This window comes from Garra rufa, chromosome 10 (assembly GCF_049309525.1).
Source record: "Garra rufa chromosome 10, GarRuf1.0, whole genome shotgun sequence".
Classification (NCBI taxonomy): Eukaryota; Metazoa; Chordata; class Actinopteri; order Cypriniformes; family Cyprinidae; genus Garra; species Garra rufa.
Window position 1 is genome coordinate 7,133,527 of NC_133370.1, and position 14,423 is coordinate 7,147,949.

At 36.7% G+C, this 14,423-nt stretch overlaps 1 protein-coding gene across 1 annotated transcript in view; it reads left to right on the plus strand.

Annotated features, from left to right (window-relative positions):
• The window catches only part of scn12aa (sodium channel, voltage gated, type XII, alpha a), a 60,666-nt gene that overhangs the window by 31,520 nt on the left and 14,723 nt on the right, over positions 1-14,423 (plus strand). The window contains 4 exon segments of the mRNA XM_073848528.1: positions 595-951; positions 6,215-6,634; positions 11,882-11,999; positions 12,092-12,246. Of these exon segments, the coding sequence (XP_073704629.1) occupies positions 595-951; positions 6,215-6,634; positions 11,882-11,999; positions 12,092-12,246 (1,050 nt within the window).

The window sequence follows — 14,423 nt, forward strand, 5'->3', positions numbered from 1 at the left end:
TTGGAGAAATGGATCCTCTGCAGTGTATGGGTGCCGAATCCTTTATCCATGATATCTACGAATCCTTATGAATCCTTTATTCATGATATTGCTTTCGCTAGCGAAAGAGCTGTTTTTTTTTAATCAGGAGAGAAATATGCACAGATCAAGCACTGTTTACAAGTGAAAACAGCTGTAAACGAATATGTGGGTGGATTTTGATGTGAGAGGACAACAGACGATGGGCACGTTATTATGAATTATGCAGTCATATTTTGCCCAGAAGTGATGGTTTAAAGTTAAAAAGCACTAATTATGGATTAGTTTATTGCAAACATGCAACTTTTCACTTCACAAGACATTAATTGATGGACTGGAGTGGTGTGGATTACTTGTGGATTATTTTTATCAGCTGTTTATACTCTCATTCTGTCGGTACCCATTCACTGCAGAGGATCCATTGGTGAGTGAGTAATGCTAAATTTCTCCAAATCTTTTCTGATGAAGAAACAAATTCATCTACATCTTGAATGGCCTGAGTAAATTTTTCAATTTTGATTTCATGTGGATAAAACATAAATACTGGCTAAATATGTTCTGTGTTTTGTTCCTCAGCTGAGAGTTTTTAAACTTGCAAAGTCATGGCCCACCCTCAACACGTTGATAAAGATCATCGGTAACTCTGTGGGTGCCTTGGGGAACCTGACGCTGGTCTTGGCCATCATTGTCTTCATCTTCGCTGTGGTGGGCATGCAGCTGTTTGGAAAGAACTATCAGGACTGCGTGTGTAAAATCAGCTACGACTGCACCCTTCCTCGCTGGCACATGAAGGACTTCTTCCACTCGTTCCTCATCGTGTTCCGGGTCTTGTGTGGGGAGTGGATCGAGACCATGTGGGACTGTATGGAGGTGGCCGGACAGCCGCTTTGCATTCTGGTCTTCATGCTGGTCATGGTCATAGGAAACCTGGTGGTGAGTATGATTTTTTTCACATAATAAAATCATTTAAACTCATTTCATTATTAAATGTCCATTCATTGGTTTATTTATAAAATAAACTATTTATATGATAAACCATACATAATTTAGAATTTGCAACAGCAGCCAGCTGACTTTACATTAACTCTTATATATTCTGTTAAATACTTATAAAAAATGTAAGAAAATCTTTCCATCTTAAAATATTAAATTGCCATAAATATGTATTTGCTCAATTTACATTCCTTTTGTGTCTTTCAAGTCTCAACTCGTTTTTGGGTGTCTGGTTTATTAGGGGTTCAAACACGTAGTGCTGAAACCCTATTGTAATTGTTAGAATGGTCACAGATCAGCAATCTCTATGTAAAACTGTTCATGCACACCAAATCGTAAGTCATGGAGACTTGAAAGTTGGAGGGATGGTAGTACTTACATAACCTACAATATGACCAAGGCTCGCCCCAATCGGCCCAACAGGGGCTCTACAGCGATCAAAAGTATGGAATTGCTCATAACTCCTAAATCGTCAGTCGCAGGCTCAAGTGTCTTATGTAATAGGTGTCTAATGCATGGATTCGATGCTAAGCCTTTTCGAGTATTTCACATTTTTTGAAAAACCTACTTTTGCTAGCTAGTCCTAGGTTTCTAGCCTGGGGTGCTTTTCCCAAAAGCATCGTTAGCCAACTATGGTCGCAAGTTCCGTCTTTACCAACGTAGTTCAACGATTGGGTGTTTCCCAACACCACAGTTCAAACGAACAGCGTCACAAACTTGCGTAGTTGGAACTACAGCTCTCAACCTGTGGTTAGAAGCATCGTCTCTTGTTAGTAAGACATGTGGGCTTAATAAATTATGTTCTTGGTCACAGTTTGCAATCTATATCCTCAATTTTATCTAAATATAAATGCATTATAATCTATGTATTTTTGTGCGTCCTCTATAGGCGTTGTTTATGAATAGTGCGCATGTGCACAAATGCCTGAGGGAACCCCGGAGTATGACGTAAGAGAGAACACGCAATGAATCAAACATCAAATAAAGCGAAATGACAGGGCACAAAAATAGTAAACTAGTCATTAGGCGCCATGTTCAATATAGCTACATTTTTGAGATCCCTAATCAGATAAATAGCAGAAGTTATTATTCGGTGACGTCATTAACAACGGCCTTAAGTTGTTGAACTAATGTGGTTCAAACAACGGAGATGCGACCATTTTCGGGAAACAGTTGTGACTAGCTAGTTCGTTTCCACAACAATGCATCGTACTATGGAGGTTAACCAGCAAGTTATGTCGTTGTACGGGAAACGCACCCCTGATCGGAACCAAACCAGTGCAGAAAGATTCTCTGGAGAGTGAATATCAACAATTATCAAAAAAAGTGGAACATTCGACTCACCGTCGCAAAGGGATGTCAAAACGTTCGAAAGGGGCAGGGCCATATTTAATAAAATGCCTATAACTCCTGAATAGAATATCAGAGATATCCTCGCCAAACTCAAAAAACATACATAAGAGCGCTATCTGAGTTCACAGGGAAATTGAGGAGCTTGGCCACTTGGTAGTGCTGTAATAGGGGAAAAACATAAAAATGGCTATAACTATGCAACCATTTGTCCTATCAACATGAAAATCAGTAAGCACAGTCTTGGTCTGAATTGCCTCAAGTGTCTACAAGGACATTTGCGTATTTCAAAAAACATGGCTGCCATTGGCCGATGAAAATTGAGCACCTGTTAGACAAGATTAACGGAGGCAGATGGGAACGAAACTTGGTGGGCCTGTTTGACTCACGGCTCCAAAGATTTGAGAGAAATTTGAAAGAAATCGGCATAACCTATTGTTCATTGCACATTTTTTTTTCGCATATACATACTAAATTTTTATTATATGATAGAACTCCTCTTTCAGGACAACTTTGCCTCTAAAACCACTGCTGTCAATCAAATCGTTCATTAAGTATTCAAGATGATTTAAAAAGGCTACTTTTGCAAGCTAGTCCTAGGTTTTTTGATTTATCTCAACAAAACCACTAAAGTACAATTATCTGGACCCTCTAGATCCATAATTATTCAAAAACAAGTACATTTTACACTTTGGTAAGCTACAATTTGGTTATTTATAAAGGGTCGTGGCCAATTCTACCCAAAAGCCTACAAATCCTAAACAAAAACAGTAGATGATTCTTAACTAGCATGCAACATTTAATGGAAATTCAACCATATGTGGAACTATAACAGCCATAAATGTTAAAAATCATATTTTTTATAGTAAAAAACCTACATTTGCCAAAAATTATTGGTTTAGGTGGTTACAGCCATGTTAACACAATGTCTTTTTTCTTATGTGCTTAAAGGTCTTGAACCCCGGTAACTGCTGCTTCATGCATTTTAATATAGTTTGAAGATAAACCATCATACCCTAAGAAAAATCTCAGATTGTAAAATGGCATTAGAGAAATATTACTTAATTCTCCCAGATGTTCTTCTATGATCCTGTTGTGACTAGAAAATACCTCTACGAAGAGTAATTGAAGCTCTTTTCCCAGAAAAGGACATGCTGCTAAGCTTTCCTTCCCAAGTTTTCCTGTTTTGACATGATGACTGTCCTAAAAGTAGACATGTCATGTTAGCAAAATAGACAACAAGCAAACATGCAAATTGATTGGTCAAAAGGTGTCAGAATCATGCTACCGTCATACTGTATATATATATATCTCTCAAAATATATTTGGTACATTGTAAACATAAATAAATAAACCCTCAGGGAAGACGTCATATTTAGGCTGATGCAAATGAATACTTTTTGGAAAGACTTTTCAATGTTCTTTTGTCAGCTATGTGATTAATACCAAAGTACACAACAGTACAACCAGAACATACTGTACAGTCACGTTTTCATTTGCATCAAATGAAATAATAGCATGTACCCTGACTAAGGGCCTTTCCAAGAAAACAAATCAGCACATTTTAGCTTTAACCTCCATATTTTACCCAGAAGTCCCCTGTTGTGTGTTGCTTAGAAACTCATTCGTGGAATACAGTCCACAGGCTTCTCCTTAAGTATACTTAAGTATACATTATTATCCTCTTCTGGCTTTTCCAAATTATAACTGCTAACTTGTGTACTCCATAAATGTTGTAATATGTGTATGCATGTAATATGCTTTTTAAAGCCGAATGGATGGGCAGACAGCATGGACTTAACTAAAATTGTGGGGCATTTGGTCGTTTCTGAAATAGTACTAGACAAAAAAGGACAAAAAAAGGGGCTGATCTACCAGAGAAGGTCTATTTGTACTGTAATTTCCAATTATAAATCACTAACAGATACATTAGGTTCAAACAGAGCTGGGTAACTGATTACATATAATCTGGATTATGAAATCAGATTCCAAAAATTAAGTACTTGTAATTAGATTAAATTAAATTTGCAAATACTCATAATCAAGCTACAGTTACTTTTTTACGGATTACATGTTATTTACACAATAGCAAAAATGTATTCGTAATTTATCCTCCCTACTTCCTCTTTTTAATCTTTTACCATTTTCTTTTGTAAAATAGCCTATACTGCTTATATATATTCAGAAAGTCTTCAGTTTTGTGGACATTCATACAAAGACCTGTCATTACTCAGGTGGTAATTTTACAAAAATCATTTCAGGATTAGTGTTTCAACATTGCATCAACTAGTAATGCACACATTAATCACTCTGGTTATTTAACCAAGTATTTCTATGTTTTTGGAAGGCTTTTGTCTTTCAAACACATTAAAATGCACAAATTCACAAACTTTTTGTCTTTTGATCCTCTAGCATCCAATATATTTACGTGAAGTCCCCAAGATTTTAAAATAAATATTTTAATAATTAGGTATTAATTAAGTATCACATTTGCATGTTCATTGTTTCTCAGACGTTGGTTATGGTCATATGACGTACAGGTAAACAAATAAAATATTTCATTTTTTAGTAAGATTGTAATTTTAATAGATTTTAAAATAATTTATTTTAATATGATTTAATTATTAGTTTTTCATTAAACCCCCTACAGTTCCTTCACAAACACCAGTTTGGTAAACCTTTATGTAACATAATGTTTAATGCACTTCATGCTGTTAATTACAACAAATGGAATATATTTTCTTACTCCTTGTTTTTTTATGTCTTTATGGTACAATATTATCTTAATTATTTAATAATAATAATAAACAATTTAAGTCAAAAGTAATCTAAAAGTAGTCGAATTATATTACCTAAAACATGTAATGTAATGGATTAGGTTACTAACCTAAAATAAAACAGATTTATTTTATTATATTAGGTTCTATATTTTAAGTTTTTTTACATGTAAGATGTTCAATTACTTTTATCCATCCATAACCAAGAGAACCTTCAAGATGTTACTATTTTACATAAATCAAGGTGATTTTGGCCCATTTATCATATAAATTGTTAGCGTCCCACTTTAGGAAACTGCAGATTTTCTCAGAAGACTTGCACTTGGAGCACTAAAATGTCTATATTTTTTGTTATGAATGTGCTATCTGCATTTTCTCTTTTGATTTTATTAGGACACGTCATGGGGTTTTAAAAATGGTATTGGGTGTTGATTTAATGCTTAATGCTACACAACCAGTATGTCACAAAATCTGACATGCAAAAATTTTTCCACATTAGGGCAATTCACCCTATGGTTAAAAACATATTTCTAAAACCAAAACCTATAGTGTTCATTTTTCTAGAAAAACAGAGGTTTATAGTGACCTGTTCTATCATAAATCTGTTATCACTTGACTTCCTGTTGGTCAAACCCTCTGTAACACAATCTAGTGATATCTGTCCATCTCCTTCTTTCTTAACACAAGTCAGTTTGGGATTATCTTTGCTGTCTAGTGTGATTAAAGGTCAGAGTGCAACTAATCAGGTTTCCATGACAACCACAAAGTGGCTCTTATAATAGACCAGACTGCAAGAGAAAAGCTTGTTATGATGAACATGGGTCATTTTTGTAAGCGGTTGACGTTGTTGCAATCGAACAAGGGCTTATCTTATAAAGACTGTTGTTCCCAGAAATGCAGACTGCTGTTGATGTAACTGAAGGTTTTTAGATCAACAATGGCTTGTTGCTTCGCTTACTTTATCGTGGTTCGATAAATTTACTGCCATTTTAGGATTTGTCTCTATGATATGCAAAACATTCCCAAATGCAATGCATCCAAAACTTGCTTACAGATTTGTAACTCTTTCTCCCTAGGTGTTGAATCTCTTTCTGGCCCTGTTGTTGAGCTCCTTCAGCTCTGATAATCTCTCAGCGCCCGACGAAGATGGAGAAATGAACAACCTTCAGATAGCCATCAGTCGAATCCACTTTGGTTTTACATGGCTCCTAGACGCCATCAAAGATCTCTGCAACGGGAACCCGGCGCGGCACAGACAGAAGGTCAAAGAGGTGCAGGTGTCGCTGAAAGAGAACCACACTGAGTGCAACGGCATTGTAGGATGTTTAGAGCGGCATGAAGGGAAGTACGTTATTCCAGAAGGAGAAGACAGTTACATGACCAATCCCAACCTCACCATCTGTGTGCCCATCGCACCAGGAGAGTCGGATGTGGAATTCCCTGAGGAAGAGGATGAAGAAGAGACAGAGTCATCAGAGGATGAAGATCAGAAACCGGTGAGAGGTTCTGACTGGTGATTTATTAGTTTTAGGTTTGGGAGTTTGGTTCATTAGGTTCTTGAGGTGGTGTAGTCCAATTCACGAGCAAATGACTTATAGGAGCTGATTAGTTTTAATGCATTGGTCAGAAACACTCACAAGTTAGTCTCAAACTCATGAGTTAGTGATTAATTCACTGTCTGATCCACTGGTACTTTATGATGTTCAACCTAAAGATGTTTTCTTAAGTAAAGGTGCCATAGAATGGAAAACTGTATTTACCTTGGCATAGTTCAATAATAACAGTTCTGTACATGGACATGACATACTGCGAGTCTTCAACACCAAAAGACCACTGAAAAAGAGGCCAATTCCAACATAACAGACTATGAGGTATAGTTGCGATCATTAATAGTTACGCCCCTGACATTTGCATCGCCCAATCATCAGAAGTTCTGCAGGTAGGCTATTGTGAAAAAAACAAAGCGAGGACAACAGTGAAAAGATCACGGAAATAAATTTTATCGTCCAGGTTGTGCAGGAGATGTCAAGTGCAGGAATGGGTTGGTGTCTGTACTCAGAAAGACAAGGAAAACAAATAAGGCGATCTAATAAAATAAGGCGAGCCACTAAAAGGGACACGGTTAGCTTCTTGCTAGCGATAGCCTGTTACATTGCAGTACATAAAATTTCACTTACCACATAAACAGAGTAAGGAGAGATGACTGCGCGGACAATGGCAAATGATTTGCAGATGCTGATCACTGCTGACAAGCATCTAAATTTGTCAAATGTGCTAAGTACTGCCGCTGTAGTATAACGTTACACAGAGCACCTGTGACTAGGGATGGGAATCGAAAACCGGTTCTTGTTGAGAACCGGTTCCCAGTGTTTCAATTCCATCGAATCGTTTGCAAAATTTGCAAACGATTCCCTTAACGATTCCAGTGGGCACGAATGACGTCATCACGCGCATTGCGTAACTTACGCACGTTGCGTAGCTTACGCTCAGTCAATAAGCATTGGCGCCTAAGCGGAACAAACGCTCAAAAGTCTGGTTGTATTTCACCAAAAAAGACGAAAATAGGGCAACTTGCAATACTTGCAGCGTAGATATTTCCTCAAAGGGAGGAAATACCACTAACATGCTAAAACATTTGCGCACACAGCATGCAATAACAATAAAAGAATGTTGCGTTTTCGATCCGCTCTGGACTAACAGTTCTCAACCCAGCAGCGCCAGCAGCAGCAACAACGTTAGCATGTCCTCGGCTAATAAAGCTGCAGGACTCATTCATTCCCATTAGATATTTTCTAGGGAGATGACAAAGATTCTCAGCCCTAAGTACAAAGCCCCAAACAGAGACAGTTTAACTATGCTAATCAACAATTTGTTGTCCCTTTTCTTCCATATGAGAATCGATAAGGGAATCGATAAAGAATCGAATCGTTAAGCAGAATCGAAAATGGAATTGGAATCGTAAAAATCTTATCAATTCCCATCCCTACCTGTGACTGCCAATCTCAAAAGTGAAAGGAAAAAAGTTATCTTGCATTTAAAATAGCAGTTTCAATGCCCCGCATATTAATAGCGGCTCGAGCTCCTTAAATAAATATATATTTTTCTCCATGTGTTTCCTTCCTGCTGTGCTGCTAAACGAGCTGCTCTGTGAAACAGCGAATCAGAGCAGAGCTCCTCATTATTATTCATGAAACTTCCAAATAAGGCAATAACACAGCATTTCATCCTAGGGTTGTAAATGGACCTGTAAAACCATTTCTGGATAATTTTTGCCCTTTCTTATACCATATACCTTCTATGTAGATATAAGAAAACAATTTAAAATATTGTATCAATGCAATCTATGGCACCTTTAAGTAAAAAAACGTAACAAAAGCCGCTGTTGTTTAGTATATCGTTGGGACCAACTATTTTTGCTTTCTTGAAAGTATAAAAAATTGTTAGTGGAATTATTAAGAAACCAGAATAATTTACATTTTAGTTCTTTATAAGTATAATGGAAATTTAGAAAAGGAAATAGTTCATTTATTATCCCTAATTAATGTAGTACGTCCTTTGAGAAGTTTTAAAGAATAAAATGCAGAGCTGCGCTTTTAAAAGATTTTAATTTAATGATGGACTGACATAACATACAGTTGAGGTCTTGATGTTTACATACATCTCGCAGAATCTGTAAAATGTTAATTATTTTACCAAAATAAGAGGGATCATACAAAATGAATGTTGTGTTTTATTTAGTACTAACCTATATAAGATATTTCACATAAAAGGCATTTATATATAGTCACAATTACATATAGTTTTAGCGATAGTTGTTCATGAGTCCATTGTTTGTTCTGAACATTTAAATGCCTGCTTTTCTTCAGAAAAATCCTTCAGGTCCCACAGATTCTTTGGTTTTTCAGCATTTTTGTGTATTTGAACCCTTTCCAACAATGACTGTATGATTTTGAGATCCATCTTTTCACACCGAAGACAACTGAGAAATTCATATGCAACTATTACAGAAGGTTCAAACGCTCACTGATGCTTCAGATGGAAACATGATGCATTAAGAGCTGGGGGGTGAAAACTTTCAAACAAAATAAAAAGGTGTACATTTTTCTTATTTTGTCTAAATATCTTATTTTTTTCCATCTAGTACTGCCCTTCAGAAGCTACAGACGATACTTACATGTTTTCCAGAATACAAAATAAGTTACATTTACACTGATCTTCAAATTGGCTCTTAATGCATCGTGTTGGAAAGAATTTGTGGGACCTGAAGGATTTTTCTGAAGAACAGCTAGCAGTTTAATTGTTTAGGACAAACAAGGGACTCATGAACAACTATCACTAAACAAAAAACACACAGCTGTAGACTATATGTAAACGTCTTTTATGTGAAATATCTTATTAAGGTCATTACTAAATAAAAAATTACATGCATTTTGTATGATCCCTCTTATTTTGGTCTATGTAAACTTTTGACCTCAACTGCATATTGTATTGATATAATGCCATCTAACTTGCTTTTCCACTGTTAACATGTAAATGTCTGGATTTAACATCTCGACCAATTAGATTTATGACCCTAAATCCTTCATATACTGCACATAATGGCTCAGTTGTTTATCCTTATTGTGAGTGACTGGGAGCTCAAACGAGGGAGTGGGGTCAGAGGTCAGACAGATGATATGATATGACATGTGAGGAAACGAGCCAGTGAACGTAGACGTGGAGGGAACGTACAGATTCATAAGCTGATAAGCTGCAAAGCAGACAAGGTGAACCCACCAGACGCCATATTTGTTATATAAGAGAAACGGCTAGGGGAAAGGGAATATGGGTATAAAACGGTGGGATGGTACACTACAAAAGTACAACAAAATAGGTCCATATGACAAATTCTCAAATTTGCATGTCAGGAAGTGGCATCATTGACCTGGTGACACATTTTGTTATGACACCCACCTTTAAAATCTACAAAGTTTAACAACGCTGGCTGTAAAAAAAGTGATTGTGGACTTCATAGAGACATGCAAAAAAACTCTATGAGACCAAAAGACATCAGAGTTAAAAACAGCAAAAAACAATATCATAAAATACGTTTTTTTTTTTTTTTTTTACAATATTAATGTTACTATACCTTTCCTGGGGTTGTTTCTTCTGGCTGATATGTGCAAAGATGCACCAACATTGTTTAATTATTACTTTAATGATTGAAATTACAGATATAATATATAAAAGAGTATATAAAAGAACAAACACTTGAATGGCAACACATGCATTGCATTAATTATTAGATGAAGACTGAACACTACAGAGGAAGTTGTTTCAATAATAAAGCAGAGATATGAAAGGCAATTTGTGCATATATTATATCAGTTAAATTCAGTTTGACTAAATTAATGATGTTTGAAAGGCATACAAATTTTGTACTGTAAAGTTTTTAATATAATAATTGTCTATGTATGTTATTTTTCTTTACAAAACTAAAATTTTAAGTTAAAAAAGTAAAATAGGTCAGTTGGAGCAAGGTTGGGTGAAGTAAATGTAGCCAACAATTGTTCATCATACAGGCAAACTCTTTCAATACAGTTTAAAAATCAGCCCAGGATGAATTTAAAGTTGTTTGGTTACAAACTTCAAGAAAAACAAAACAAAAAAAAAACTAACATTTTGACATCTTAGGGACATAAGATGCTTAAGATGCATAATTCAGCTTCACACACACACACACACACACACACACTGCTCGCATCGTAATGTGGGATTATATAAAAAGCGCTATTGGATTGTGCTGGCACCTTTGGGCCAGTAATCTCTGTAAATCATTTTAAATATGTTGCCATTACATGCAGGGAAAATCTCATCAAAATTGTATTAAGAACACAACTGTCTAAAGAGAAAGAAACAAGAATGAGTGTGAATTCAGCCAGATTTAGAACAGCTTTCTCTCTCTCACCATCTCAGATTATACTGGAGGTCGCCGACTTTGACTTGTGCTCTCGTGGATTAAATGCATATGCTTTTATTGCGCCATATGTATCTTGGGATCCATGCGTTGTATTAGCTGTCTGTATTTTCCATGCCAAAGCCAGAGGATTTTACAATCAATGCTGATTTCCTGGCTTATATGTGAAAAGAGACACCAATATTGTGCAGTTAACAGCCAAATTATTGAATTAACAGATTCAGTATTAGTTTATACGAAGCCAAGAACATAAATGATAGCATATGCATTGCATTAATCATTAGAAGTAGCGCGAATATGATAAAATTTTGAAATTCAAATATGCATTGCATGTAGGGATCAAGCACACAGGCATAAAACATCCACTCAGTTATAACTGCCGAAAATTCAGCTTTTCAACCTTATCCACCTTATCCAAGATGTTCATGTCTTTGTTTTTTGAGGAAAACATTTCAGATTTTCTTTCCATATAATGGCCATGAGTTTGAACTTCCAAAATGCATATTAAATGCAGCATCAAAGGGCTCGAAACGATCCCAGCTGAGGAAGAAGGGTCTTATCTAACGAAACAAATGGTTATTTTCTAAAAAAAAATTTACTTTTTAAAATATATTAAAATAGAAAACTTATTTTAAATTAATATTTTACTGTATTTTTGTTCAAATAAATTAAGCTTTGGTGAGCACAAGAGACTTCTTTCAGAAACATCAAAAATTATTTCCAGTGGTAGTTCCGAAGTAAGTTTTTATTCACAACTCAATGCAAGCGTTGCCATCTTGTTCAACAGGAAGTCATCAGCCTCTCTGAAGGAAGTACTGTGGACTTAAGGAAGCCTGGGGAAGATGAGGAAGAATATTCTGAGATGGCAGATGATGGCATGGATCCAGAAGAGTGTTTCCCCGAGTGTAAGCAAATAAATTTGTCCTTTCACTTTTACATACTGTATCATGTTTTTTGGTGAGAACCTGATCAAACTATTCTTTCTGTATCTCTCCAGTCTGTATGCAGCGCTGTAAGTGTTGTAATATCAACACAACAAGAGGTCTGGGTCAAGCGTGGTGGAGGTTGAGGAAGACGTGCTATCAGATTGTGGAGCACAGCTGGTTTGAGACCTTCATCATCTTCATGATCCTCCTCAGCAGTGGAGCTCTGGTGAGGAACCATACTGAAAAGTGAACTTTAAAGAAAAAGTTCACTTCCAGAACAAAAATGTACAGATAATTTACTCACCCCCTTGTCATCCAAGATGTCCATGTCTTTCTTTCTTCAGTCAGGAAAACATTTCAGGATTTCTCTCTATTTAGTGATCTTCTATGAAGCCCACGAGTTTGAACTTCCAAAATGCACATTAAATGCAGCTTTAAAGGGCTCTAAATGATCCCAGCCGAGACAGAAGGGTCTTATCTAGCGAAACGATCTGTTATTTTCAATTAAAAAAAAATTACAATTTCTATACTTTTTAACCTTAAAATGCTTTAAAATCAGTTTTAACTTTTTTTTGTAAAGAGCGTTTGATCTTCTTTGCATGTTATGTTCACTTAGTAAACACTGGGTCTTACTTCTGTGGCAATGTAGAGCAATTTTGAAGTTGGAGGAGAAAATGAGAAGGGAGTTTTTCGACATACCCTAAACTGTATTAAACCGAAATACACAGAGCTCAAACAGAGCTAGACAAGATGAGCATTTGAGGTTAAAAAGTATATAAATTGTAAAAAAAAAAAATTTGGGGAAAAAAAATAAATAAATAAATAAAACAATCATTTCACTAGATAAGACCCTTCTTCCTTGGCTGGTATCATTTAGAGCCCTTTTGGTGCGTTCTCACCGGACTTGAATGAAGCGGCAAGCGCAAGTGATTTACATGTTAAGTCAATGCAAAGACGTGAATAGCCATCCTGTGGTGCGAAACGCGCGAATGCGGCGGCGCGAAACGCGCAAGTAGGGCGAATGAAGTGGCCCGCATTGAGCGTTTCAAGTGTTTGCCGCAAAACACGTGAGTTGAAAAATCTGAACTTTGGCGAAAATCCGCGCCGCGTTAACCAATCAGGAGCTTGCTCTAGTAGTGAAATCCGAAACAACAATGAAGGACAAAATCACCGTTGCTGTCTGTGGTTACTCGGAGCTGTACGATACATCTTTGTACTTTTATAGAAACAGGAATAAAAAGGATCTTGCTTGGAAGAAAGTGAGTGAAGAGGTCGGACAATCTGGTAAGTTTTAAAAAAACGCTCTTTACTCAATTTGACCTACATATATATTAGTGGTGGGCCGTTATCGGCGTTAACGTGCTGCGTTAACGTGAGACTCTTATCGGGCGATAAAAAAAATATCGCCGTTAATCTATTCTCAAAGTTGGGTTGGGAGCTGGGTCTAAACTACGCAAGATATGATGACTTTCACCTTGATATTTTAGCGCGGATGACGTATACCTAGTCGAATTGCACTGTAGGGGGCGAGAACGAGTCTTCAACTTCTGTGAAATTACCACATCAAATGAGACGTGCTGACATTGATGCAGCTATGAAGCCGCTTCAGGGAAGGTGCGTTGCTAGACCCTTTTTACTGGGGCACGTGCCCCAGTGAAAATCTGCTGTGCCCCAGTAAAATCTCAAGTTTGAGTTATAATTTACTTTGATAATCCCGAAATAAAGACATTAAACTATATGCAACAACTGAATTGACGCTTCTAAAAGCAACGCAGTTTATTGGAAGACTATGCACGCAGAAATCCATGCCATCCGTGCAGCCTTTTGCGCAGAAGTACTTGGTTGCTCAAGTTTTGTATAGGTAATTATGTTGTAAATGCAATTGTCAAGCTGTTTGTGATGCATTTTGGAAACAGGAGATGAGCGCCTGATCTAATGCGCCACCTGGCCCGTTCTCGAAGACTTACTTTTAGTCATTATTTGGGTAGCACACATATTCTGAATGCCTTCAGCAGAATTCAAATTAGCCATTTTAATCTAGATTAATTCCAAGATTTAATATAGATTAATCTAGATTAAAAAAATTAATCTATGCCCACCCCTAATATATATACATATTGAGACTACAAGCAAGCTAAAGCTGGTAAATTGAGCTCATTCACCTATTTTATAACTACTTTCCCGCTGACGAGAGGCAGACGCCCCTCCAATGACGCGAATTCGTGTCTGTTGTGAAGTAAATTTCACGCGCGAATGAAGCAAGTAAACTAAAATGTTCAAGCATCCAACTACGCGCGAATAGCGCAATTTATTCACGGAAGTCACGTCTGGTGTGAACGCACCTTGAGAAGCTGCATTTAAACTGCATTTTGGAAGTTCAAACTCAGGGGCACCATAGAAGTC